Genomic DNA, 23,987 nt, shown 5'->3' with positions numbered 1-23,987 from the left:
GTCAGTGGCCACTGAGAATTGGGAGAATTGCTTGGCAGTGTTAGAAAAAACACAAGTACTAAACGTATTTGGTTTTTTAGAAAAGATTGTATTTATTTATTAGAGCATGCGTGAGTGGGGAGAGGGGCGGGGGAGAGTGAGAAGGAAAGGGAGAGAGAATCTGAAGCAGACTCCGTGCTGAGCGCGGAGCCCACTGTAGGACTCGAAACCAAGAGTTGGGGCACTCAACTGAATAAGCCACTCAGGAGCCCCCTAAATGCATTTCTTAAGATTATAGATATAGATGTTAATGAATTGTCTTTAGCATTGGAGTTTAGAGTACTGGTACCATTCATAAAACAAGTCATGTGTTAAGTGAAAAGATACCCCTCCAGTGCCACAATCATGATGCCTTTCATACATGCTAAATTCAAAGGTTTCTCTAACCCAACTCCGTACCCGTTCCATTTCCAGTAATTCAGAGCAAAATGTCCTTCCAGATGCCAGTGAGAATGTTTCTTTCCACTTTTACCTCCCCACCACAGTGCCTAGCAAGAAGACGCTTAATATTTGTTTAAAGAGTGGTAGGAAAAGCCTAGAAATGATTCTTGTAATGTTTAACAACCCCTGATTTATGAGAAAACCGAAAAAAAAAAACTTCATTGGAAGGCAGGCAGCAACAGAATTCTTAGGTGGTTTTTCTACTCTTTATATCCTTATAATCAAAACGTTACAGTGGATCTTCATGTTAATACCAGAAGCCTGTTGACAGTTGTCAGTGACTTCATGTAGTGGTGGCAGAGTGACAGTATCAAACAGGCCGTTTGCTTTCCTCAAACAGGTGCTAGAACCACTATCACTCCACTCTGCCCCAAAAAGAAAAAGATGACTTTCTATGCAGGAGCAGAAACAAATTCTGATGTCCTTGTGTTAGTCCAGTCAGGCTGCTGTTAAGTCCATTCAGGCTTGTAAACAGCAGACATGTTATTTCTCACGGTTCTGGAGGCTGGAAGTCCAAGATTAAGGCACCAGCAGATTTGATGTCTGGTGAGGGCCTGCTTCCTGGTTCACAGATGGCTGTCTTGCTGTGTCCTCATATGTTAGGAGGGGTGGGCAAGCTTTCCCGGGTGTGTTTAATAGAGGCACTAATGAGTCATGAGGGTTCAACCTCCATGAACTAATCATCTCCCAAAAGCCCCACCTCCAAATATCATCACCTTGGGTGTTATGATTTCAACATGAATTTTTGGGAACACAAACATTCAGTCACACAAACAAACAGGATCCTTCCTTGCCTCTTTCAGCATGCTAGAAAAAGCCTACATTGCCATGAATGGACTAACATAAGATAGTCTGTGATATTCAAATACCATTATTATTTGAGACCAACTCTTCTTTTAAGCAGCAATCCCTAAAGTGTTTCTAGGAATTGCTGTAAAAGGGGGGACAAAAGGCTTCTGTGGTCAGATAGGTTTGGGGAATTCTAGATTAGACATAAGTTAACAGGTTTCTCTCCTGTAAGACTTCAAAGCTTTCAATATACTACTGTAAATCATGTTTCTTTGAAAAGGACTATTGTATGCAGTACTTGCCAAAGTGTACCCATTTTGCAGACAGCACCTCACAGGGTGAACGTTCCCTAGAGAGACTTGGAGAAACACTGCCTTAAAGATGTTTGGTCCACAAACCAAGGTAACCATGCTCCGTTCTCATGAAATCATTTAAATGAACTCTTGTGTTAATAGTGAAACGATTTAATCAAACATTTTCCAACTGTTTACATCATATACAAATGTAAATTACATTTAAAATTATCAATAGCAGTGCTCCGATTTACATTAGGAATCACAATATGACCAAATACATTGTTTTCCTGTGCTTTATTACAAGTATTTTTATTAACTACTCAAGTTTCAGACTGTTTTAAATTTTTTTCCTATGTTATACTACTTTACTTAGGACTTTTAAAGCTTCAAATAAATTGTTCCTTCCTATCTTTAAACTCAGTCCCGTCTCAGTTGAAGTTAACATCTATTGGCAGACATTAATTTAAATCTGATTCTTCTCAGCTATTATGACACATAGAAAAATAAAATAGCCATCAGAAAAGCTCAACATTCATCCAGCACTGAATCTCAGTCTCCAGGGAGGAACTAGGAAGGTGAGAACTATCGTCTCCTCTATTTTAGAGACTAAGAAGTTTGTAAGTGGGCTGGTGGTGCTAAGTTTAATCACTTGGTTAACTAGTGACTAAAAGACCTCAGTGGAGAGGGTGATATGTTGGGCCGTATCCCACTACTTTTCATCCCAAAACTTCAGCATCCATTGATGACAAAAGCTCCTGATCTGCTATTATGCTAGTGTGACAACTCCCTTCCCTGCATCCACTTTCCGCAACTCCTAACATTTAATAAACTGTACACTTGTGCTTTGTATCTGAAAGGCATCTAAAGTTGTATGGCATTTAATATAAAAGGCTTCAAAGTCCTGTTAAGTAGTCACTTGTTAACAGCAGAACTATAACTTTTTTAGCACCAGGTTCCAAATCTGCTTCAGTGGTTCTCAACCTTGGCTGCTCAGTAGAAACATACGAGGCGTGTCAAAAACTCAGGCTCCCCAAAGGTACCCCAGACGAGTAAAATCAGTATTTAGGATGAGAGCCAGGTATCAGTAGTTTGTAAAATTCCATTGCTCTCAATAATCCTAACAGCATTTCTTACGATTTTAAAATCAGAAAGGTAGACAGTTTTGGTGAGTCAATAAGCTGACTTCACAGGTTTTTTTAAATGTGAAAAAAGTGCAACACTATCAATTTTCTTTAGGAAAAATAGTGCTCTTAAAATTCATGATTCCTTAAGAAGAACCAAACATCACACGGGGTGCCTGGGTGGCTCAGTCGTTAAGCGTCTGCCTTCAGCTCCGGTCATGATCCCAGGGTCCTGGGATCGAGCCCCACATTGGGCTCCCTGCTCCACAGGAAGCCTGCTTCTCCCTCTCCCACTCCCCCTGCTTGTGTTCCCTCTCTCGCTGTGTCTCTCTCTGTCAAATATAAAATCTTTAAAAAAAAAAAAAAAAGAAGAAGAAGAAGAACCAAACATCACAGAACATGATTTCTGGGAAATCAGGTCCAGGATAAGATATATATTTTTTTTTACCAATTTTCCAAGAGATACACTAACATTGGGTAAACGATCAAGAAGGCCCCATACCTGGACTTCATGACAAAGAAACCAAGCTGGTAAGTTGGTGGAAGCAGCAGAGAGGGCAGCAGTCTAATTTTGCTTACAGGGTCCAAAACTGGCCTTAAGTGTTTCCTTCAGAGAAGAAACTGAGATGATCATGAAACATTAATGATACTCAGAAATTTCAAATCCGTCTCTATACCATTTCTTCAAGCAGAGATTTATTGTATTTTCCAAAACTATAGAAAAGTAGAGGTTTCAAATAAGAGCCCAACCATTAGTCATGCCCATCTTGCTGACAAATGTCAAACAGAAGGATGGAGACAACATTCTTGTAATAGTTAACTATACAGTTACTGAATTTTGATACCTTAAGCACCCACCGCAAGAGTATGTTAGCTAGAATTACATAAGATTCATTCCTTCTAGAATACTGTTCTCCAACTTTATTCATGTCCTGTCTTCCGCCATCATCCACGAGATAGTAACTGCCCAGGTACAGTAAGGAGGGTTCTTACCCAGTGGTAGGGCAGGTGGGGGAGTCAAGACCCCTGCTGTTTGATGAATGTCCCCAGGCTGAGTGGTAAGAGGTTGGCGCAAACATGCGGTCCAGATGGGAAGCAGGAGGAAAATGCTGTATGTTAAGACAGTGACACTAATGACCATGAGGCTGCTCAGCAATGAGTACACAGAGCCTTAGGGAGACTGACAACACTGGAGTCTATTTTTTGAGACTGAGAGGGCAGCAGCCCTAAACTGACACCAGGGCGAACTTTGGGGAGAAGGAACTCAAGCATTATAGCTCTGCTGTATCGGGCCCCATGTCCCAATCCTGCCCAGTCCCATCACGGGAGCAACAGTTGATCAAAGGGTGGTCCAGAGTCACAAGGGCACTGGGAGGGGCCATGGTGGCCTGGCAGGGGACAGAAAGGGCGCAGTGGGGTGCTTGGGGGCAGGGTGGCAAAGGGGAGAAAAGCCTTGCAGGTGTTCCAGGAACCAGGTGTGGATGTGTTACGTCAGACAACTCAGCGTCATTGGAGTTTCTTCCAATTCGGGCCAAGCTACAAGTAGAGAAGGCCTGAGTGTGGTGTTACCACACCCCTGCCATCAGGGGGCGCCAAAACCCTGAACACACTGGATACCTGTTATTCAAGGAAAAACTGCAGTCTCTTCAGCGCCCCCCCCCCCCCCCCCCCCCCCCCGACTAAAAAAGAAGCCCAGCACATTATTGGACTCTGGGTACTAGAGAAAAATATGTGCCTCACTAAACAGGCCTTGCTAATCAAATGAAAATGTTGCAGTCATGGGTGCAATCGCCTGGTCCTGGTTATCTTGGTTTTGCATGAAGGGTTGGCAGCTGGCTGTTCTTTTGGGAGAAATCTTAACCTCCCCCTTCACCATCTCAAACAAAGCTGCTGGCAAAAGGGCCTCAATTGATAAGCTCCCCTAAATGTCTGCGCCTACTTCAGCTCAGCTGAAATCTGACATATACACCAGAGCACCGCACAGCCACAAGTGGTGGGCAGAACTCAGGACCATTCTCATGGCAGCAGCATGACACCAACCTGCAATACTGACCTTAACCATGCACTTCAAGGTCCCAGAAGCAGCCACGTTGGAAGAAACTTCAGCAGGAACCTAGAGATTTTATTTCAGTCTATTATCTATTACAACCTGCTGAAAGCTTAGATTGATCTGCTAATGTCTGTTGTCATTGCCAATAATCACAGGCAACTCCCATCCCATTAGAGAGGCATCCAATGGCCACTCTTCCTGTCATGCAACCCAAAGGAGCACAGGACACGTCATTTAGGTTTTACGGTAACCATTCCCTTGGGTCAAGTCATCAAAGAGCTGCAGCCTTGATTGCCATGTATGACATAACCCAGGGACCCAGGCATCAGACGCAGAATGTAGAAAACTAAGGAACAAATAACTCCATGTCTTTAATAACTATATTGCAGGCCAAAAAAAAAAAAAAGGAAAAGAAAGGAACATACAAGATTAAAAGAGACTTAAGAGACCATTTGAATGTAATGTGGGTAGACCTTATATGGATTTTGATTCAATCAAACCAAATGCAAAACACTTAAGAGACAGGAAATCTTGAAAACTGGCCGGATATTTGATGATAGTAACGAATTATTATTAATTTTTTGGTATGATAGTAGAGTATTATATTTACGATTTTTAAAAACAGTTCTTACCTTTTAGAGACACATACTGAAATATAATGAAATGATACATTTTGTATTTGTTTCAAAACAATTGATAAAACAAGCTATGATTTGATGGTCATTGCAGGTGGGTGATAAATATATGAGGGTCACTGTACTTTTCTCTTAGATATGTCTGAAAATTTCCATAATAAAAAGTGAAAACATTTTAAGTTCTTACACAAAAATATGCAACACAGAGGCTCATAGCATTATGATTTGGGGATGGTTTGTACATATTGTAAGCAAAATAACTTACGTTGCCTTAAAATGAGGGAAAAAATGCAGCTAGATGAAATCTACAAAGTTCCACACATCCATTGGTAGCTACAATTTCCAAATTCAATCCATTTTTTCCCAAGTTAAAAGGCAAACATTTTAAAAGAAGTCCTTAAAAACATACATTTTGCAGAGATCACCTGCAGGTTTAGGAATTAATTCTAAGTTTCCTGCATTCTCAGAACTCAAAGTCTCAAATAATTCTTTGGATCAGTCCCTTTTCTGGATACGTTTATTATTATGAGGTCATTAGTCATGTAATCAACAAATCCTGAACACCTATTAAGTGCTCAGTTCCATGGGTGAAATGGTGAAGACACAAGCCTTACCCTCCAGAAGTGGATAGTCTAGCTGAGGTTGCAGACATGGTAACAGGCCATGACAACAAAATGTGCTAAGATTCTAAGCATGTGTATCTATAAACTTTTTTAAAGAATAATTCTAAGAGTTGGGGCCACTGTGAGACAGCAGAACGTTTGATGGTGGAAATAATTTACTTCACGCATGCTATTGCTACTGTTCTCAATTCTGAATGCCTGGAATGCCACCTCTTTAAAACTCTGGCTCAAATGTGAGGTATTTCATACCAACTAGATAAAGAAATAGATCTGGCACAGAGGAGCCATGGCTATCCCTAATGTTTTGACAAGAGGGAAATAATACTTAAAACCTTTTCTATGAAATAAAAATCCAAGAGCTTCTTCCCTTTCCTACCTAAAGTCACTTATTTTACCATGAAAAAACCCTTTGGAAATAGCCATGAGGAAAGCATCCCTGGATAATATCTTAATGTCCCTAAATGATTCACTAAGTTTGACCATCCGATGATGTATCTATTAGTTGGTCTCCCACCAAACACAGTACCTTTAGCTCAGTATATATACCTTTAGCACAAGTTCATTCCATATTCAGATTTTTCAATTATAGTGCTTATACTGCCATTTTTGTCAGGATAATTACAGCAGGTATACAAATAGCTCTCTTTCTGTAATCTAAAACCAACTAAAAAAGAAAGCAGACACCAAGATAACAAGTCTTTCATGCTTAAAGACAAATGTATTCAGTTCCTTTCCATGCAGCACATAAGGTATCTATATGCTTGTGATTTCTTTTCCAAATCAAGTTGGGACAACCTTTGAGGATCCACTCATCCTCCAAGGTGAGCCATTTTATATACCATGCTCTGTTAAGTATCTTATATGGAAGGGGGAAAAGAACACTTTTGCTGACCTACAGATTAGTCAAGTGGGGAGTGTGCTGGGAGAACAGCTAATGTCTATGGTCTCTTCCGTTGCCATCAAGTTCACAATAGGGCCGTATCAACTTGTACCAACAGATGCCTACAGAAGCCATTCAGATATGCCACAGCAGAGAGGAAGTCATGGAAGAAGAGGAGCAGCAGGAGAGACTTGATGTCCTATGATGGAGTGAAGAGGCTGCTGGTTTGGAAAAAAACAGGAATAATGAAAGTGAAGTTGTCCTCCTTAGGATGCCATGCCAAGCAGAAAGCCTCCGAAAAATCCCCCAGTCACTAGAACGTTCTTCTTCACAAATGACACTACCTAGGAACAGAAGATAGCACAAATCGGTTATTTTGCAGGGATATTATTATTAGGAATCAGATCTTAACAATGTCAATCCCCTCTCACCACTGGGTCTCTGGCTCAAGATGGTAGCAGGGATGCTAGTGTGAAATGATAAAATTCAAGAGATATTTTCAAAATGGGACTTTGATTGGATGACTGGCCATATGAGGGATGAGGAGGAAAAGCCAAAGGCAACTCCTTGGAATCTGTCTTCAGTTATGTCTGTTAGAGAGCTAAGAAATCTGCCTGAGAATTCATTCAGGAACAGGGAAGGACAGAGTTCACAGGGGAAGTTACGGGGAAAGATTAAAGCTGTATTCAATAAACTAGTTATAGAGGCAATTCTCAGTTTCCAATTTCACTCCTTTGTTCTCCCTGACACCTACTTTCCAATTAAGGCTGCTCATTCTGAAGTCTCTCCTCCAAATTTCTCTATCCATTCATCCTGTCCATCCATCAGTTGATCTGTCCATCTACCTCACCCATCCCCGAGGCTTCCTCTTGAGTAGAAGCCATATATTTGCATTCTCACACCTCACCACATCAGAGGATGATTAAAATAAGGATATCTTAAATTCACAAAACTTCCACCTTCTCCTGTCCACTCATCTGCAGCTCAGAACATGCACTCAGCACCCTTTGACTCCCATGCTCTATCAATTTCCATTTCAGAGAGAACTTTGGCAAGTGGGTCAGACTCGCTGTTTTTCCCAAGTACAACCATCACCCTAGACACTGTTCATCGGGACAACATATCTGGTATCCTGGCCTAATCATTTCTTGAACTCAAGTACAGTGACTTCATGTCCCACCCATTTAAGCCTCTCATACCTTGACCTGCTCCACTCTACTACCCCATCCTTCTGGGACTCTTTAGCATCCTTACTCCCACTATGCCTTTGACTTCCTATGTCACTTTTACTGGCCCTCTGACTTGACTGGACCCCACATTTCCCTACTTGAGGTATTGTCTTTTGCCATCTACCATCAGGGGGAATGAAAAAAATCATACAAATTCCTGAAATAATTGCTTTCATTCATTAACTTTACTTTCTTACTTCCTACTCATTCCTCAACTTGCTACAGTTTGGCTTTCAACTCCACCACCCCTCTAAGACTGTTGTCACTGAAGTTACCGATGACTTCATTGGTAAACACTGAATTTATCATCCTCATTCCCTGGCTTCCCAAGTAACAGCATGGGCTCTGAGGAGGGAACTAGCCACTATCCCTGGGGCCTATGACAGTGCCAGGCCACAAATAGGAATAAAAAAATTTGTGGAATGAACCAATTCCAAACCTTTTGGTTAGTTTATAACAAGTTCCCTCTGTGACTCAACAGTTAGTTTTACAAAAAACATTAACCTTATACTGTTTATTATATATACTTCCCATGTCATTAAAGAAGTTTTCAACAATCATGTATTACTTTTGTAAACATGCAAATAGTCCAGTTTTGGCAAAATGATAGAAGTGTCACTTTTATAACCCTGAGCTTGAGGCAGGGATAGAAGTGGGAGGGACTATCTGCACTCCTGGGCCCCCACAGATGCCACCTTCCAGTCTGGGCAAAGGACCAGTTTGGCCTGCCACCCATCATACTGGGACTGCCATTATGTACCTGGTAAGGTGGACTTACCTGTTCAGTATTTTCTAATTGGCTAATTCATTTACCCCTTATCTATCTGCTTTTCAACTTCCAAAAACTTGCTGACATTTCTTGTCTTCTGGTATTTTTCTCCTATTCTCTTGGTCCTTATGGGTTTAACCTGTTTTATTTTGTTGCCATCATTTGGCAATATTTGAAGGACAAGGCCTGTTTCAATTTACATCTAAATCCCTCTTCTGCACTTATTCCATCCCTTCTCTCTGTGAATCCAGAACACCACTGATCAAGGCCTCCTTGATCCTAGTTTATTTCTCCCCACTTCAGTGCACTTATTTCTTTGGCACATTTAACATATTTCCAAAGATAATAAAGTAGCAAAATTCTTTTAAAAAGGAAGTACTTCTGTCCTCCCAAGTGCCAGCCAATATAATGTAACCTGGTTTTATGTGTTAGAGCAGGGGTTAGCAAACTGTAAACCAAGTCCAGCCAGCTGCCTATTTTTAAATAAAGTTTTGTTGCAACACAGCCACACCCACTTGTCTACATAGCATCTATGCCTATTTTCATGCTATATGGTGGGGTTCAGTAGTTGTGACAGAGACCACAGGGCCTACAAAGCTGAGAACATTTATCATCTGGACCTTTACAAAAAAAAAAAAGGTTGCCAATCTCTGAGCTAGACGTTCCTGCTAGTTATATGTACACGTAAAGTATGGACATTTCAGAGAAGTGCGTGCATGGAGACAAAGTATGATTTAAAACCATCTACATCCCACTTGCTGCAAGAACAAACTCAAGGCATGACCAATCCACATATGTAATGTATCATTTTGCATTCTCACTCACTGATAAAAGTCACCAACACTTCAATTACCCAGCTTTGAACAAATGCCTCTAAAGTAAAGATATTCCATCCAAGGGTGACATACTGGTGTGTCTAACCCACTATCTGCACTCTTTTCACACTGCCGGTGAACAAAACAAGTCTCACCTCCTCTGCTTTGCTTTTGACCTTTGTAGGTATCTGGTTGCTCTTACGGATCTTCAGCTGTTCCTTGGCTTTCTTCATGTCCTTCTCTACTCGCTGCCAGTCAACCTTGATGTACCCAGTATGGCTTGCAAGCTATAGTTTCAATAATGACAGCAAAAAATAAGAAACACAGGCTTGTTATTTCTGTTCATTATGATTAAATCACGGAAGCACATTATCAAAAACCCTTCTGACTTTCCATTTCTTGAGACATTTGCCATCCAGTTCATTGCATGACAATGACATTCACTCCACATCTACTCAGTATCCACCCAACATGCAAGGCCCTATGCCTGATGCCAGATTGATAGACTGGCCTTCAATGACTGCTGGCAATTCTTTTACTCTTATGTATACTCTTATCCCTCTCTAGAAAGTTTTAAGTTAGCTTAAAAATATAACACAGTAAGAAGAAAATCAGAATTGAAAGTCAAGATGTGAGATGAAGAAACCTTACAGACCTTACAGCCAACATAATCACTGTCGGCTCAGAAAGGAATCTTCTAATACATGGCCCCACAGAGATTTCTCAGGAACAACTTCATATAAGGGGTACTGAGAGAAATACATCCAAATAGATGTATAGAATATGCCCACTTCCCTTCATGAAGACAGCAGGCACAAACACTAAAACTCAGTGAAAACAATTTTACTGAGAATATGTGAATAGGATAAAACTTATTTAAGTATGTTGTTTTCTGATGGATTGTTATCCAAGGAAGTAAAGAGACTCATTACAGCCCATCAATCAATCTTCATCAATATCACTTCTCTCCACCCAAGTTTTGGTAAGTCATACCTATCTGAATTTCTCAAAATATCTGTAACTAAAACTCTTCTCTCTACAGTCTCCTCCTGCATTGTTGCTCTTCCTCTAGTTCCTATTTTAGTTAATGGCACCATCAACTCATCAGTCACCCAAACCAGGATGGAGAAAATATCTGCAATATAGGTAATAAACAAAACATTACTACTCATAAAAAGTGAAACTGTTCTCCAGATCAGAAAGGAAGGAGCCAAATTGTTGCTATTCATAGACATGTCTGTCTACATAATCTCAAAGAATCCAATCAAAAAACGAAGAACTCCTGTATCTAACAAGTGAGTTTAGGCTGGCTGGCGGAGGCCGCACGATGCCTGGAGTTCCTGTAGAAGACGTGAACCAGCAGGAGTTTGTCAGAGCTCTGGCAGCCTGACTCAAGAAGTCTGGGAAGTTGAAAGTCCCTGAATGGGTGGACCCTGTCAGGCTGGCCAAACATAAAGAGCTTGCTCCCTATGAGAACTGGTTCTACACCTGAGCTGCTTCCACAGCACGGCACCTGCACCTCTGGGGTGGTGCTGGGGTTGGCTCCATGACCAAGATCCACAGGGGACATCAGAGAAACGGGGTCATTCTTGGCCACTTCAGCAAAGGCTCCAAGAACATGGTCCGTGGGGTCCTCCAAGCCCTAGTGGGGCTGAAAATGGAGGAAAAGGACCAAGATGGGGGTTGTGAACTGACACCTCAGGGACACAGGGATCTGGACAGAATTGCTGGACAGGGGGCAGCTGCCACCAAGAAGCATTAGAACAAATGGTGGGTTAATATACTGCCTCATTTGTAAAAAAAAAAAAAAAAAAAAAAAGTGAGTTTAGAAAAAGTGAGGTTAGCAAGGTTGCAGAACACATAATATCAACACGCAAAATCAATTGCATTCTTTTTGCTAGCAATTGAAGCAACTGGAAATGGAAATAAAATTTATGGTAGCTGTAAAATAAATACTAGATACAAATCTAAACAAAAATCATATAGGATCTGCATGCTGAAAACCACAAAATGCTAAAGAATTTGAAGATGAACAAATAAATGGAGAGGCAGGCCCTATACATGGAATTAAAGACTTAAAATGAAGTCCAATTCTTTCCAAGTTGAGCTACAGAGTTCCTCCAATCCCAATCCCAGCAGAATGCTTTGCAGGTATACAAACGAGCTGGTTCTAAAATGTGCATGGAAAGTCAAAAGACCTAGAACAGCCAAAATGATTTTTAAAAAGAACAGTTGGAGGAATCATACTATCAGATTTTAGGATTTACTATAATGCTACAGCAATGAAGATGACAGTGTGATACTGGAGAAGGGACAGACACACAGATTAATGGAACAAAATAAAGAGTACAGAAACAGATAACCCAATTTAAAAAAATGGACAAAAGACCTGTATAGACACGTTGCCAAAAAGGCTATATGTGGGGGGCACTGGGGTGGCTCAGTCGTAAAGCATATGAAAAGATGTTCCCTATTACTAGTTGTATCATTCTGAGTCCAACTGGAAGACAGGCTTGGGGCTGAGGGTGAGTGGCCAAGGAAAGCCCCAGTGTAACTGAAGGTATAAGGTATCTAGGAATGAAATCAAGGCACAGTGTAGAAGATGTGTATGAAGAAACATTTTAAAGTCTATGCGAAGACATTAAAGACCAAAATAAATGGAGAGAAAGCACATATTCACAGATGACTCATTTTCACAAAAGATATTAATTCTTCCCACATTTACCTATATGGTTCCATATAATTCCAATCAAAATTTCAATAAAATATTTTAAAATAATTGACAAGCCTCTTCAAGCAAAAAGTATAAAAGCAGCCACAGCACTCCTGAAGGGTATGTGGAGGAACCTGTAATACCAACTATCAAGGCTTAGTAAAGGTCAAAAGTTGACCAGTGAAACAGAACAGAGAAACTAGAATCAGATCCAGACATATATGGATTAATATATGATAAATGCCACACTACAAATATTGGGAAAAGGAAGACATTCACCAAATGCTGCTGGGACAAGTATCAGTATGAAAGAAAGGAAACTGGATCCCTACGTCAAATGACATCATGCCTACCCGCCATCCTCCTCTCCCTCTGGTGACCAACAGCATGAGTGCACAGCACTGACTCCCCAGGTCCCACCCACCTCCCCTAGCAAGGAGGCATCCCTGTACTCCTTGAATATCTGACTCATGCAATACCAGAATCCCATTTTGAGAATCTTTCCTGGTGATACTTCCAGTACCAATTGCTTCTGTCAGTCAGAGCCCCCAAAAGAAACAGAGCGTATACTCAGATTAAGATATTTTGTAATGTCTGGGCGGCTGGGTGGCTCAGTCGTTAACTGTCTGCCTTCGGCTCAAGTCATGATCCCAGGGTCCTGGGATCGAGCCCCACATCAGGCTCTCCACTCGGTGGAAAGCCTGCCTCTCCCTCTCCCTCTGCTGCTCCCCCTGCTTGTGTTCTCTGTCAAATAAATAAATAAAGTCTTTAAAAAAATACTTAGATGTGCAAGCACACCTTCCACCTATGAAATCAGGTGTGGGGGGGGCATGAGGCAGGCCCCAAGCATTAGTGTTTTTTAAACTCCTTAGGTAATTCCAACATGGAGTCAAGTCTGCAAAGCAATGCTACAATGCAGCCTCAGAGAACCGATACCTAGTAGTTCTGAAATAAACTCTGGGTCAAACAGACAAAAGAGGACATCAGATCAGACTGTCATCTAGCCCTCATTTCTCACTGACTGCTCTGGGATCAATGTCCCCTATGTAAAATAAATCCTATCACAGGGCATTTGCATAACACTTCATATTTTTGAAATCACATTTAACATTTCAAATGGTCTTAAAAACCCAAAGGAGCTATGATAAGGAATATGTACTATGTCCCCATGTTATAGATTATGAAACAAAATGTGACTACTAACTGATGAAATTTGATTCAAATGGTCACTAGCATTTCAAATAGTACACTGAAAATATGTGCAAAGGCTATTCTAGTGTAATATAGCCAAGACTATATTACAGCTCCTCATACCACATTCTTAATGGGCAAGGGGGATTTCCAAACATCTAGGAATATTTCACATACAGACCTGAAGGAGAAAAAATCCACCTCCCACAGCTGTTGCAGCCAACTTTCCAACCTTTTGGAATATGAAACCCGTGCACCTACAAAAACCAAACCAACAACAGACAAGTTGACAGGCTGTCAAATGCACACAAACATGTACTTCTAATAATGTTCAGATCCTACTTACCTTGGGATCCTCCTTCCCACTCTTACATGATATAAGCAGAGAGCATAGGCTCAGAAAGACCCTGATTCAAATCTTGGCTCTACCACTTAATAATTTTGTGGTCTTGAGCAAATCCCTTAAAACTTTCAGGTGGCACTTTAATTTTTTTTAAGATCTTTTAAATTTATTTATTTGAGAGAGAGCACAATCAGGGGGAGGGGCAGATGGAAAAGCAGACTCTCCGCCAAGCAGGGATCCAGGGACTCTGGGATCATGACCTGAGCTGACGGCAGACACTTCATCAACTGAGCCACCCAGGCATCCCTGAGTTGCACTTTAAAAGATGACTCTGGCTACACTGTGAAGGGATTCCAGGGGGAAAGCATAAAGGCAAATATCCTCCCAGGAAATTAAAAAACATGAGGGGACCTCCAAACTCTGCAAACCAGTAAGTGACTCTGGCAAGACTGCAGTATAAAAGAGTAATATACAAAACTCAATTGTGTTTCTATATATAAGCAATGAACAATTAGAAATTGAAATTTAAAAATACCATTTACAATAGCATCAAAAATAAGATGTACAAGACCTACAAAGCATTGCTGAGAGAAATTAAAAGAAATCTAAAATGGTTTATGGATCAATGCAATCCCAGTCAACAATCTCATCAGGTTTTTTGTAGACATTGGCAGCAAGCTTATTCTAAAATTTGTATGAAAATGCTGTGTACCCAGAACACTCAAATCAACTTTGAAAAAGAACAAAGTTGTAAGATTTACCTAATTTCATGACTTATTATAAAGTCACAGTGATCAAAATAATGTGATACTAGCACAAAGATTGACAAATCCTCTTAACAAAGAGTTCAGGGGCACCTGGGTGTCTCAGTCGGTTGAGCATCTGACTCTTGATCTCAGCTCAGGTCTTGATCTCAGGGTCGTGGGTTTAAGCCCCGCACTGGGCTCCACGCTGGGCATGGAGCCTACTTAAAAACTAAAACTAAAACTAAAATACTTAAAAAAGAAAACAAAGAGTTCAGAAACAGGGGCATCTGGGTGGCTCAGTGGGAAGAGCATGTGACTCTTGATTTCAGGGTCATGAGTTCGAGCCCCACACTGGGGATAGAGATTACTTAAAAATAAAATCTTAAAAAAAAGAGTTCAGAAACAGACATATAGTCAACTGATTTTTGAAACAGGTGCAAAAGCAATTCCGTGTAGAGAAGTATAGTCTATTCATCAAAACATGTGGGCACAATTAGGTATCATATGCAAATAAAGAACTTGGATTCCTATCTTGCAACATATACAAAAAGTAAATCAAAATGAATCATGGACCTAATGAAAAATCTAAACCTATATATTGTCTAGAGTGATCCTAGATAAGGAAAATATTCTCAGACATGATACCAAAAGCTAGAGCTACAAAAAAAAAGTTGATAAATTACATTTCAAGGTTCAGAACTTCTGTTCTTTACTGTTGAGAATAAAAGGCTATAGAGAAGAATATATTTTAAATTACTTATCTGATATAAAACTTGTATCTGGAATATATAAAGAACACTCATAACTCTGTAATGAGAAAACCAACATCCCAATAAAAATATGGAGAAAAGATTTGAACAGATGCCTCATCAAAGACAGATGGATGGCAAAAATAAGCCCATGAAAAGATGCTAATATCATTAATCATTAGGGAAATACAAATTAAAACCAAGAGATACCACTTTACACCCACCAGGATGGTTGTAATCAAAAAAGGCATAATGCCCAAGCATTAGTGAAGATGTGGAAAAACTGGAACCCTCATACATTGCTGGTAGAGGTACAAGATAGTACACGCATTTTAGAAAAGTGTATGTCAGGTTCTTAAGAAGTTAAAGCATTCCACCTATAATCCCCAGCCATACTATTCCGAGGTATTTACCCAAAAGAAATAAAAGCATACGTTTATACAGACTTGTACACAAATGTTCACAGCAGTTTTAGCCCAAAAGTGGAAACAAACCAATATCCATCAAGGTAAATGGATAAACAAAATGGTTCATCCACACAGTGGACTACTACTCATCAAGGAAAAGGAATGAACTACTGATTAAAAAACAAAACAAAACAAAACAAAAAACAGCCAGGGCGCCTGGGTGGCTCAGTTGGTTAAGCGACTGCCTTCGGCTCAGGTCATGATCCTGGAGTTCCAGGATCAAGTCCCGCATCGGGCTCCCTGCTCAGCAGGGAGTCTGCTTCTCCCTCTGACCCTCCCTCCTCTCATGTGCTCTCTCTCATTCTCTCTCTCAAATAAATAAATAAAATCTTTAAAAAAAAAAAAACAGCCAGATGAACCTCAAAATTAGTATGCTAACCAGAAGAAACCAGCCAGACAAAAAAGAACACATACTGTATAATTCCATTTATATACAATTCTAGAAGATGCAAAGTAATCTACAGTGATAGAAATGCGGATCAGTGGTTGGTGGGGCCATGAAAGGGATAATGACAAGGTACAAAGAAACCTTTAGAGTGATGGATGTGTTCATGACCCTGACTGTGGTGATGATTTATGGGTGTGTATATGTCAAAATTTATCAAATTGTATACTTTATTTTTTAAGATTTTATTTATTTATTTGATAGAGAGCAAGAGCACAAGCAGGGGGAGGGGCAGAGGGAGAGGGAGAAGCAGACTCCTCGCCGAGCAGGGAGCTGGATGCAGGGCTCAATCCCAGGACCCTGAGATCATGACCTGAGCCGAAGGCAGACGCTTAACCCACTGAGCCACCCAGGCGTCCCTCAAACTGTATACTTCAAACAAGTGTAACTTATGATAATGCTGATTTATTTATTAAACTGTTAAAAAATAATAAAGAATAGCCAAGAAATTCCTGAAAAACAAATTGGCAGTTACACACACACACACAGATGCCTGACATATAACAGGGGGAGTGTGGCAGAGAAGTGGGGAAAGGATAACTTTTGCAATAAACTGAGTTGGGGGGGCACCTGGGTGGCTCAGTCGGTGAAGCCTCTGCCTTCAGCTCAGGTCATGGTCCCAGGGTCCTGGGATCGAGCCCCGCATCGGGTTCCCTGCTCAGGGGAGAGCCTGCTTCTCCCTCTCCCACTTCCCCCTGCTTGTGTTCCCTCTCTCGCTAACTGTCTCTGTCAAATAAATAAATAAAACCTTAAAAAAAAAAAAAACTGAGTTGGGACAACTGGGTATTCCACATGAAAAAAGAGGAATCTACTACAAACTAAACACAAAAAACAATTCCAGGTGGATTTATAAATGTAAATGTGAAAGGTAAAGTAATAAAGTTCTAGCCTATGGGGAGGCAAAGATTACTTAAACAGGACACAAAAATTACTAACCTAAAAGTAAAGATCAATAAAATTGACATTAAAAATAAGATCAGTTCATCAAAAGATACCAAAAGGCAAATGAAAAGACAATCACAGAATGTAGAATGAGTGAAAATATCCGTAAAATGTACAACCAACAAAGGACTCCTATTCAGAATATATAAAGAACTCTTATAACTCAGTAAGAAAAAGAATGACAACAGAAAAATTACATAAGATTAAAAATGAGACTTTATCAAAGAAGAGATCGAAAATGGTCAAGAAACATAGGTAAAAGTTATTCAATATCACCACTACTCAAGAAAATGTAAATGAAAACCATGTGAGATCCAACTATCAGACGAGCAAAAATTTAAGTCTGGCAATATCAAGTGCTTACAAGAACGTAGAGCATCAGGAACACTCAATCCTTGTTGTTGGGAGGGTAAACTGTTACAACCACTTTTGGAAAGCAGTTTGACATTACCCAGCAAAGCCGAAGATAGTTATGTCCCATGACCTAGCATTTCAACTCCTAGGTATAGACCATACAAAAATGTGCGTATATACACACCAGGAAATTTATACAGTGTTCATATCAGCACTGTTTAAATTAGCCAAAAATGGAATCAACTCAAATGTCAGTCATCACCTGGGTAAAAACACTGTGGTATATTCATGCAATGAAATTCTATATATAAATGAAAACAAAGAAACTACAACTACATACAAAACAAATCCAGCAAAAAAGGTAAGACTCAAAAGAATACACATAATTGCATTTATTTAAAGTTCAAAAGCAGGTAAACTATAGTATATTATTCGCCGATAGAATTGGTGTTAAAACTACAAAGAAAAGCAAAGAACTGCATAATAATCAGTACAGCATTTATCTCTAGAGTTTTTGGGGTGCTAATCACATTTTTTTAACCTGTGTGGTTGTTACATAGGTGTCTGCTCTATATATATTCATTAAAATGTACACATATGTACTGTTCTGTATTTATATTATTCTGTACAATAACATTTTTAAATGTAAAAAGTAGAGATGAAATTGATGCATTATATATTCCTCACTAAATCTGCTATTAAACTTTTTGAATTTATTACAAATGACGCCATAAGCTGTGTTACAATTGAGGAAGTTATTGGCTAGCTCCTAATTATACCACTTTCTATCCATGTGGTCCTGGGCCTTTTGAGCCTGAGTTCCTATAATATGAGCATAATTACAGTACCAATTTCAGAGTGGTTGTGAGAAGAAAATGAGATATCTATATAAATACTAAAATATTTGTGTATTTTTGTGTTCTCTACTTCTTGGTGTGGAGAAAAGTGAACTCTTATATACTCTTACTGGAACTGTAAATTGGTACAGCCATTGTGAAAAACCATATGGAGGTGTCTCAAATAATTAAAAACAGGGTGCCTGGGTGGCTCAGTTGGTTAAGCATCCGCCTTTGGCTCAGGTCATGATCCCGGGGTCCTGGGATAGAACCCTACATAGGGCTCCCTGCTCAGGGGGGAGTCTGCTTCTCCCGCTCCCTCTGCCTGCCTCTCTGCCTACTTGTGCTCTCTATCTCTCTGTCAAATAAATAAATAAAATCTTTTTAAAAAATTAAAAATAGAACTATCATAGAGGATCCAGCAATTCCACTTCGGGGAATATATCTAAAGGAAATAAAAACACTAACTCAAAAAGATATCTCCACCCCCACATTCACTGCAGCACTATTTACAATAGCCAAGTCATGGAAACAACCTAAGCGTACAACAGTGGGTGAATGGATAAACATGTGATATATACACACACACCATGGAATATTATTCAGCTATAAAAAACGAAATTCTACCGTTTGTGACAACGTGGATTGACCTTGAAGAACTTACGCTGAGAAGTCAAAGAAAGACAAATACTGTATGATCTCAGTTATATATGTAATCTAAAACAAACACAAAACTCATAGAAAAAGTGATCAAATTGTGGTTACCAGAGGCAAGAGGTTGGGGGAGGGGGAATTAGATGAAGGTGGTCAAAAAGTACAAACTTCCACTTAGAAGTAAGTATCAGGGAGGTAATGTACAATGTGATGACCATAGCAACCACTGCCATATGGTATATAAGAAAATGGTTAGGAGAGTAGATTCTGAGAGTTCTAATCACAAGAAGACAATTTTTTTCTTCTCTTTTTATTATATGTGTGTGAGATGATGAATGTTCACTAAATCTACTGTGGTAATCATTTCACAATATATGTAAATCAAATCATCATGCTGTATACCTTAAACATACAGTGAGGTATATTTATTTCTCAATAAAACTGGAAGAAAAATGAGGATAGTCAATCCAGTACCAATTTTAGAGTTGTTGTGAGAAGGAAATGAAATACATAAATATTCAAAATAGTGCCTGGCATATAATAAATACTATGTTTAGATGAATGCTACATATTAAGTGATCAATTTCACAAAAGTCAATGTGTTTTCATTAGTTAAGGAGATTGTTCCTGTAACTGCAATACCAAATCATGCAAAAAAAGACACTGGACATCTTTCTCATCACTTACCATCCAGTGACACCTCCAATTAACAGCTGGGTTGCCACGCTATATTTTTCAGCTGAGGGCCCAGATTCCTGCCCAAACAGCTTGCGCCACCATGGCTGCTTTTTAGCAAATTCTGCAAGGTCCAGTGACTCAAAATTTCCCTCAAAGTTTCCTACAAGAATTAAGATACTGAATAAGAAAATATTTACTTTTACAATAAATCACAGTTCTTAACTAGATTAAAAGATTTTTAAGGAAATGGGTATTGTAGTAAGAACCTGCAAATATTCTATTTTAAATGGCAAATTAACTCTGAAATTGTGGCTATCGACTTGAAAATCAGACTAAAATCAACAAATAATATGTCTTAGAGATAAAAATAACTAGACAATTTAGAATTAGTACTCTAGTTTTTCCTCTCAAATTTAAAAACAACCAATGGATGTATAAAATCTGATAGTAATAATAATGTATCCTAAATGAAATGGATTTTCTTCATTTGCCTCGCCTTTTCAAGAATATGTCAATACTATTTAGCTCACAAATTCACAAATTCTTACCACTATATGGATCTCCACTGATAATAAAGATAAAAGGTAATGTTCAATTGAGCTGTTACTATTTACCAGGCAATGTGCTAAACAATAAACGTGTATACTTAATTAAATCCACAGAACACAGTAGGTACAAAACAAGGTACTATTTATTAATCCCACTTTATAATTAAGAAATGGCTCAGAGGTTAAGTGATTTGCCCAAGAAAGGAAAAAGAATTAGAAAAATGTACAATCCCTTTCTCTGTGGGAAGATAATGTAGGGATAAATCTAATGAAATGATGCACAAGACCTCTACACTGTAAAGAACAAAACACTGCAGAGAGAAAGTGAAGATGACTGAAATTAATGGAGATATATACTTTGTTTTGCAAGGCAGTATTTTTAAGATGTTCACTCTCTCCATATCCATCTACAGACTCAATGCCATCCCAGTCAAAAAGTACGTTTTTATTTAGAAATTGACAAGCTGGTTCTAAAATTTATATGGAGATGCAAAGGACTACCTAGAGTAGTGTTCTAGTTACTATGGCAAATTACCCCAAAATGTCATGGAGCTAAACAATAATTTATTATGCTCTTAGATTCTGTGGATCATGATTCAGACAGAATATGGCATTACAGTCCATTCCTATTCCATGATGTCTGAGGATTCAGCTCGAAGACTTACAGGCAGAAGGTCTGGAATCATCTCCTACATTCACATATACAGGCTGCCTTTCTATGTGGGTTAATTTGGATTTCCTTACAGCATGGTGCCTAGGCGCAAGGGTGCATCCCAAGGGAGGCAGTGAGAGATCAGGGAGGCAGCTTGAGGACGAAGCAGAAGCTGTTAACTATTTAAGACCTAGCCCCAGAAGCCATGCAGTGTTACTTCCACCACATTCTGTAGAATCAGTCACAAACTCCCACATAGATTCCAGAGGGAATATATAGATTCCATCACCGAGTGGGAGCAGTGTCAAAGTCACACTGAGAAAAGAGCAGGTGGAATGAAAGATACTGCTGCAATCATTTAGGAAAATACAATGTGCCACAAGTGGTCAAAACAGTTTTGGAGAAAATGAACAAAGTTTGGGGTGCCTGGGTGGCCCAGTCTGTTAAGCCTCTGACTCTTGGTTTCAGCACAGGTCATGCATGGTCTCAGGGTTGTGAGGTTGAGCCCCGTGTGGGAGTCCACACTTACTGAGGAGTTGGCTTGGGATTCTTTCCCCATCTGCCCCTCCCCACGTACTCCTTTCCCCCCTTCCCACCTGCTCGCTGCAGCGTGCTTTCTCTCTCTCAAATAAATAAATAAATCTTTAACAACAACAACAGAAAAGAACAAAGTTCAAGGAATTTCAAGACTTCTTACAAAGCTACAGTGGAATACAGCTACCTAACGTCGACTTATAAAGCAACCATATCTGACAGTGTAGAACTGACACACATATATGAATGGAGGAGAATACAGAGTCCACAAGTAGATGTACACAGTCATTTGATTTTCAATAACATGGCACCAAGGCAATGTAATAGGGAAAGAGTGTTTTCAACAAATTGTGTTAGAACTACTAGGTATCTGTACTAAAAATAATGCAATCCCTACCTTACATCATACACAAAATATAATTCAACATGGATCATAGATCCCAATTTAGCAGAACCAAAATATGAATGTTTGAGGAAGTAGGTATTCTATGGGTTCACAAGTAGTTACATGAAAATTATTTTTCTAATGTAACATTAGACACCAGTACAAAAGAACATTAAAACATTACTGCTGTGTTGAAGAAGAAATTCTCTCCCTGGGTTAAAGAATATCGCTGAAAACAAGAATGGAAAAAAAAAAAAACCTACCAAGAATGAGTTTTGAGGTTTGTGGGTTTTTTTTTTTTTTTTAAGATTTATTTATTTTAGAGAGGGGCAGGCGAGGGGCAGAGGAAGAGGGAGCGGGAAAGAATCTCTGGCAGACTCCCCGCTGAGCACAGGGATGGACGCACTGCCGGCTGGATTTCAGGGCTCATTTCACCTGAGATCACTGACTTGTGCTGAAATCAGGAGTTTGACACTTAACCCACAGCGCCATCCAGGCGCCCCTGAGTTTTGTTTTAATGTAATTTTACCAAGCCCCTCAGCTCAATAGGAGGCTCCAGTCAAAAGGGGGATCAATTCAGAGACGTTTAGTTCATCCAACTTCTTTCAGTTATTCAACAAACACTGTTAACCAGTATGTAGACAAAAGTCATTTAGCCTTGTTTATGGGTTCAGGAAATCAATTATCACAGTATTATGTGTTCATCACCATGATAAAGATTGAAATTCATGATGCCAACCTCAAAATTTCTCACAACCATTCCCTAGAAGCAAATATCTAATCAACCTATATATTTTAAGTGAATGAAAGCAAATGTACTCTGCAAGAAAATAATTACATTGTGCATTCCAACCCCTTAGTCACTTAAATTCGGTGGGGTGCTGGTCAATGATTAACAACCGGCTGGGGGTGATCTCTAGTGTACATCAATTTCCAGATGTATTCACTCCCTGCGAGTGTGACATCATGGAACTGTGACATCACTGAACGCAGGGTTGGAAAAAGATGCACAGTAGCATACCACACTGTTATTTCCATCATACGGACAGCACAGATATAAATAATATCAAGAGCATAGATGACAGCATACCATAGCAGACAATTAAGAAGTGATGAATTCTGAATATCTTCACTGCCTTTATTTTTAACATAATTTAAGTGATTTTAGGTTTATATAATTGGGTTTTCGATGATGGCTGTGTTTAGCAATGGGATCTTGTGAACCAATCCTGAATTGAATAGAACCTGAAGCAAGGTAATTAGTAGGCAAAGAAACATGATTTAAAGTCATGCTCCTCTGTGTATTTTATTATAGGGCATCTTCTTTGACTACGCGGACTGAATAAAAAAACTATTTCAAAGTACAATTCCATGTGTACTACTCTTTCAAAACCATCAACAGTATAAGAGAAGGCTCCTTTGCACACAGAAGAGGCTTTGCCAGGTGTTTGAGATGAACGTGCAAAGGGTCAAAAGAAGTCGCCTTAGTCTGAAAGTGCCAGAGCGCTTCCGAGAACCAGGACAGAATGTCTCCGGGTTGAGGCCGTTCGGGGCGGCGCCGGAAGGCCGACTGAGCCCAACCAGAGACAACACCCCGGGGCAGTTCGGTCCCAGTCTGGCGCCTGACCTTGGCCGGACCCTGGGAGCGGCTGGGTCAGGGGCGAGACTGGCACGCCCTCCCCGCCCGTGCACTGCCAGAACTCCCGGGGGAACTCTGCTGGGACCCGCAGGCGCGGAGCCCTTCCCCTTCCGGAGCTCAGAAAGGCGGCTCCCCGTGGCGCCGGCGCTGCGCGCGCCCTTCCTTACCTTGACTGGATGCGGCCATTTCGGCGAGTTCGTCTCGCGATGACACCCGCAGGGTTTTGGCGCGGTAGGACGCGGAGTGGCGCGCCGTCGCCGCCGCAAGCTGGCTTCCGGCACGTGGGGCAGATGTTTCCATTCCCACGGCGGCAGCGGAAGAGAGCAGGCCGGGAGCCTAACAGTCACTTCCCACCCCCGCGCGTAGCTGCGTCACAAGGCTCCCCGGCCCCGCCCAGCGGGTGCGCCGAGACGCGCGTGCGCAG

The 23,987-nt window shown here is 40.2% G+C and overlaps 1 protein-coding gene and 1 pseudogene across 1 annotated transcript; one reads left to right on the top strand and one right to left on the bottom strand.

Moving 5' to 3' along the window:
• Nucleotides 1-5,083: 5,083 nt before the first annotated feature.
• On the bottom strand, nucleotides 5,084-23,943 carry FUNDC2 (FUN14 domain containing 2). The gene is made up of 5 exons (XM_025862843.2): nucleotides 23,731-23,943; nucleotides 19,815-19,965; nucleotides 13,773-13,848; nucleotides 9,843-9,974; nucleotides 5,084-7,218 (listed from the first exon to the last, which is right to left on the bottom strand). Exons 1-5 carry the CDS (start codon nucleotides 23,861-23,863, stop codon nucleotides 7,141-7,143), a joined length of 570 nt encoding a protein of 189 aa, XP_025718628.1. The 5' UTR covers nucleotides 23,864-23,943; the 3' UTR covers nucleotides 5,084-7,140.
• On the top strand, nucleotides 11,007-11,449 carry LOC112816377 (small ribosomal subunit protein eS19-like; annotated as a pseudogene).
• Nucleotides 23,944-23,987: the final 44 nt, after the last annotated feature.

The sequence above is a fragment of the Callorhinus ursinus genome, unplaced genomic scaffold (assembly GCF_003265705.2).
Source record: "Callorhinus ursinus isolate GAN/ISIS: 27379988/994484 unplaced genomic scaffold, GSC_fseal_2.0 scaffold112, whole genome shotgun sequence".
Taxonomy (NCBI): Eukaryota; Metazoa; Chordata; class Mammalia; order Carnivora; family Otariidae; genus Callorhinus; species Callorhinus ursinus.
Note: the sequence above shows the minus strand (reverse complement) of the source record. Positions and strands in the feature narration are given on the sequence as shown.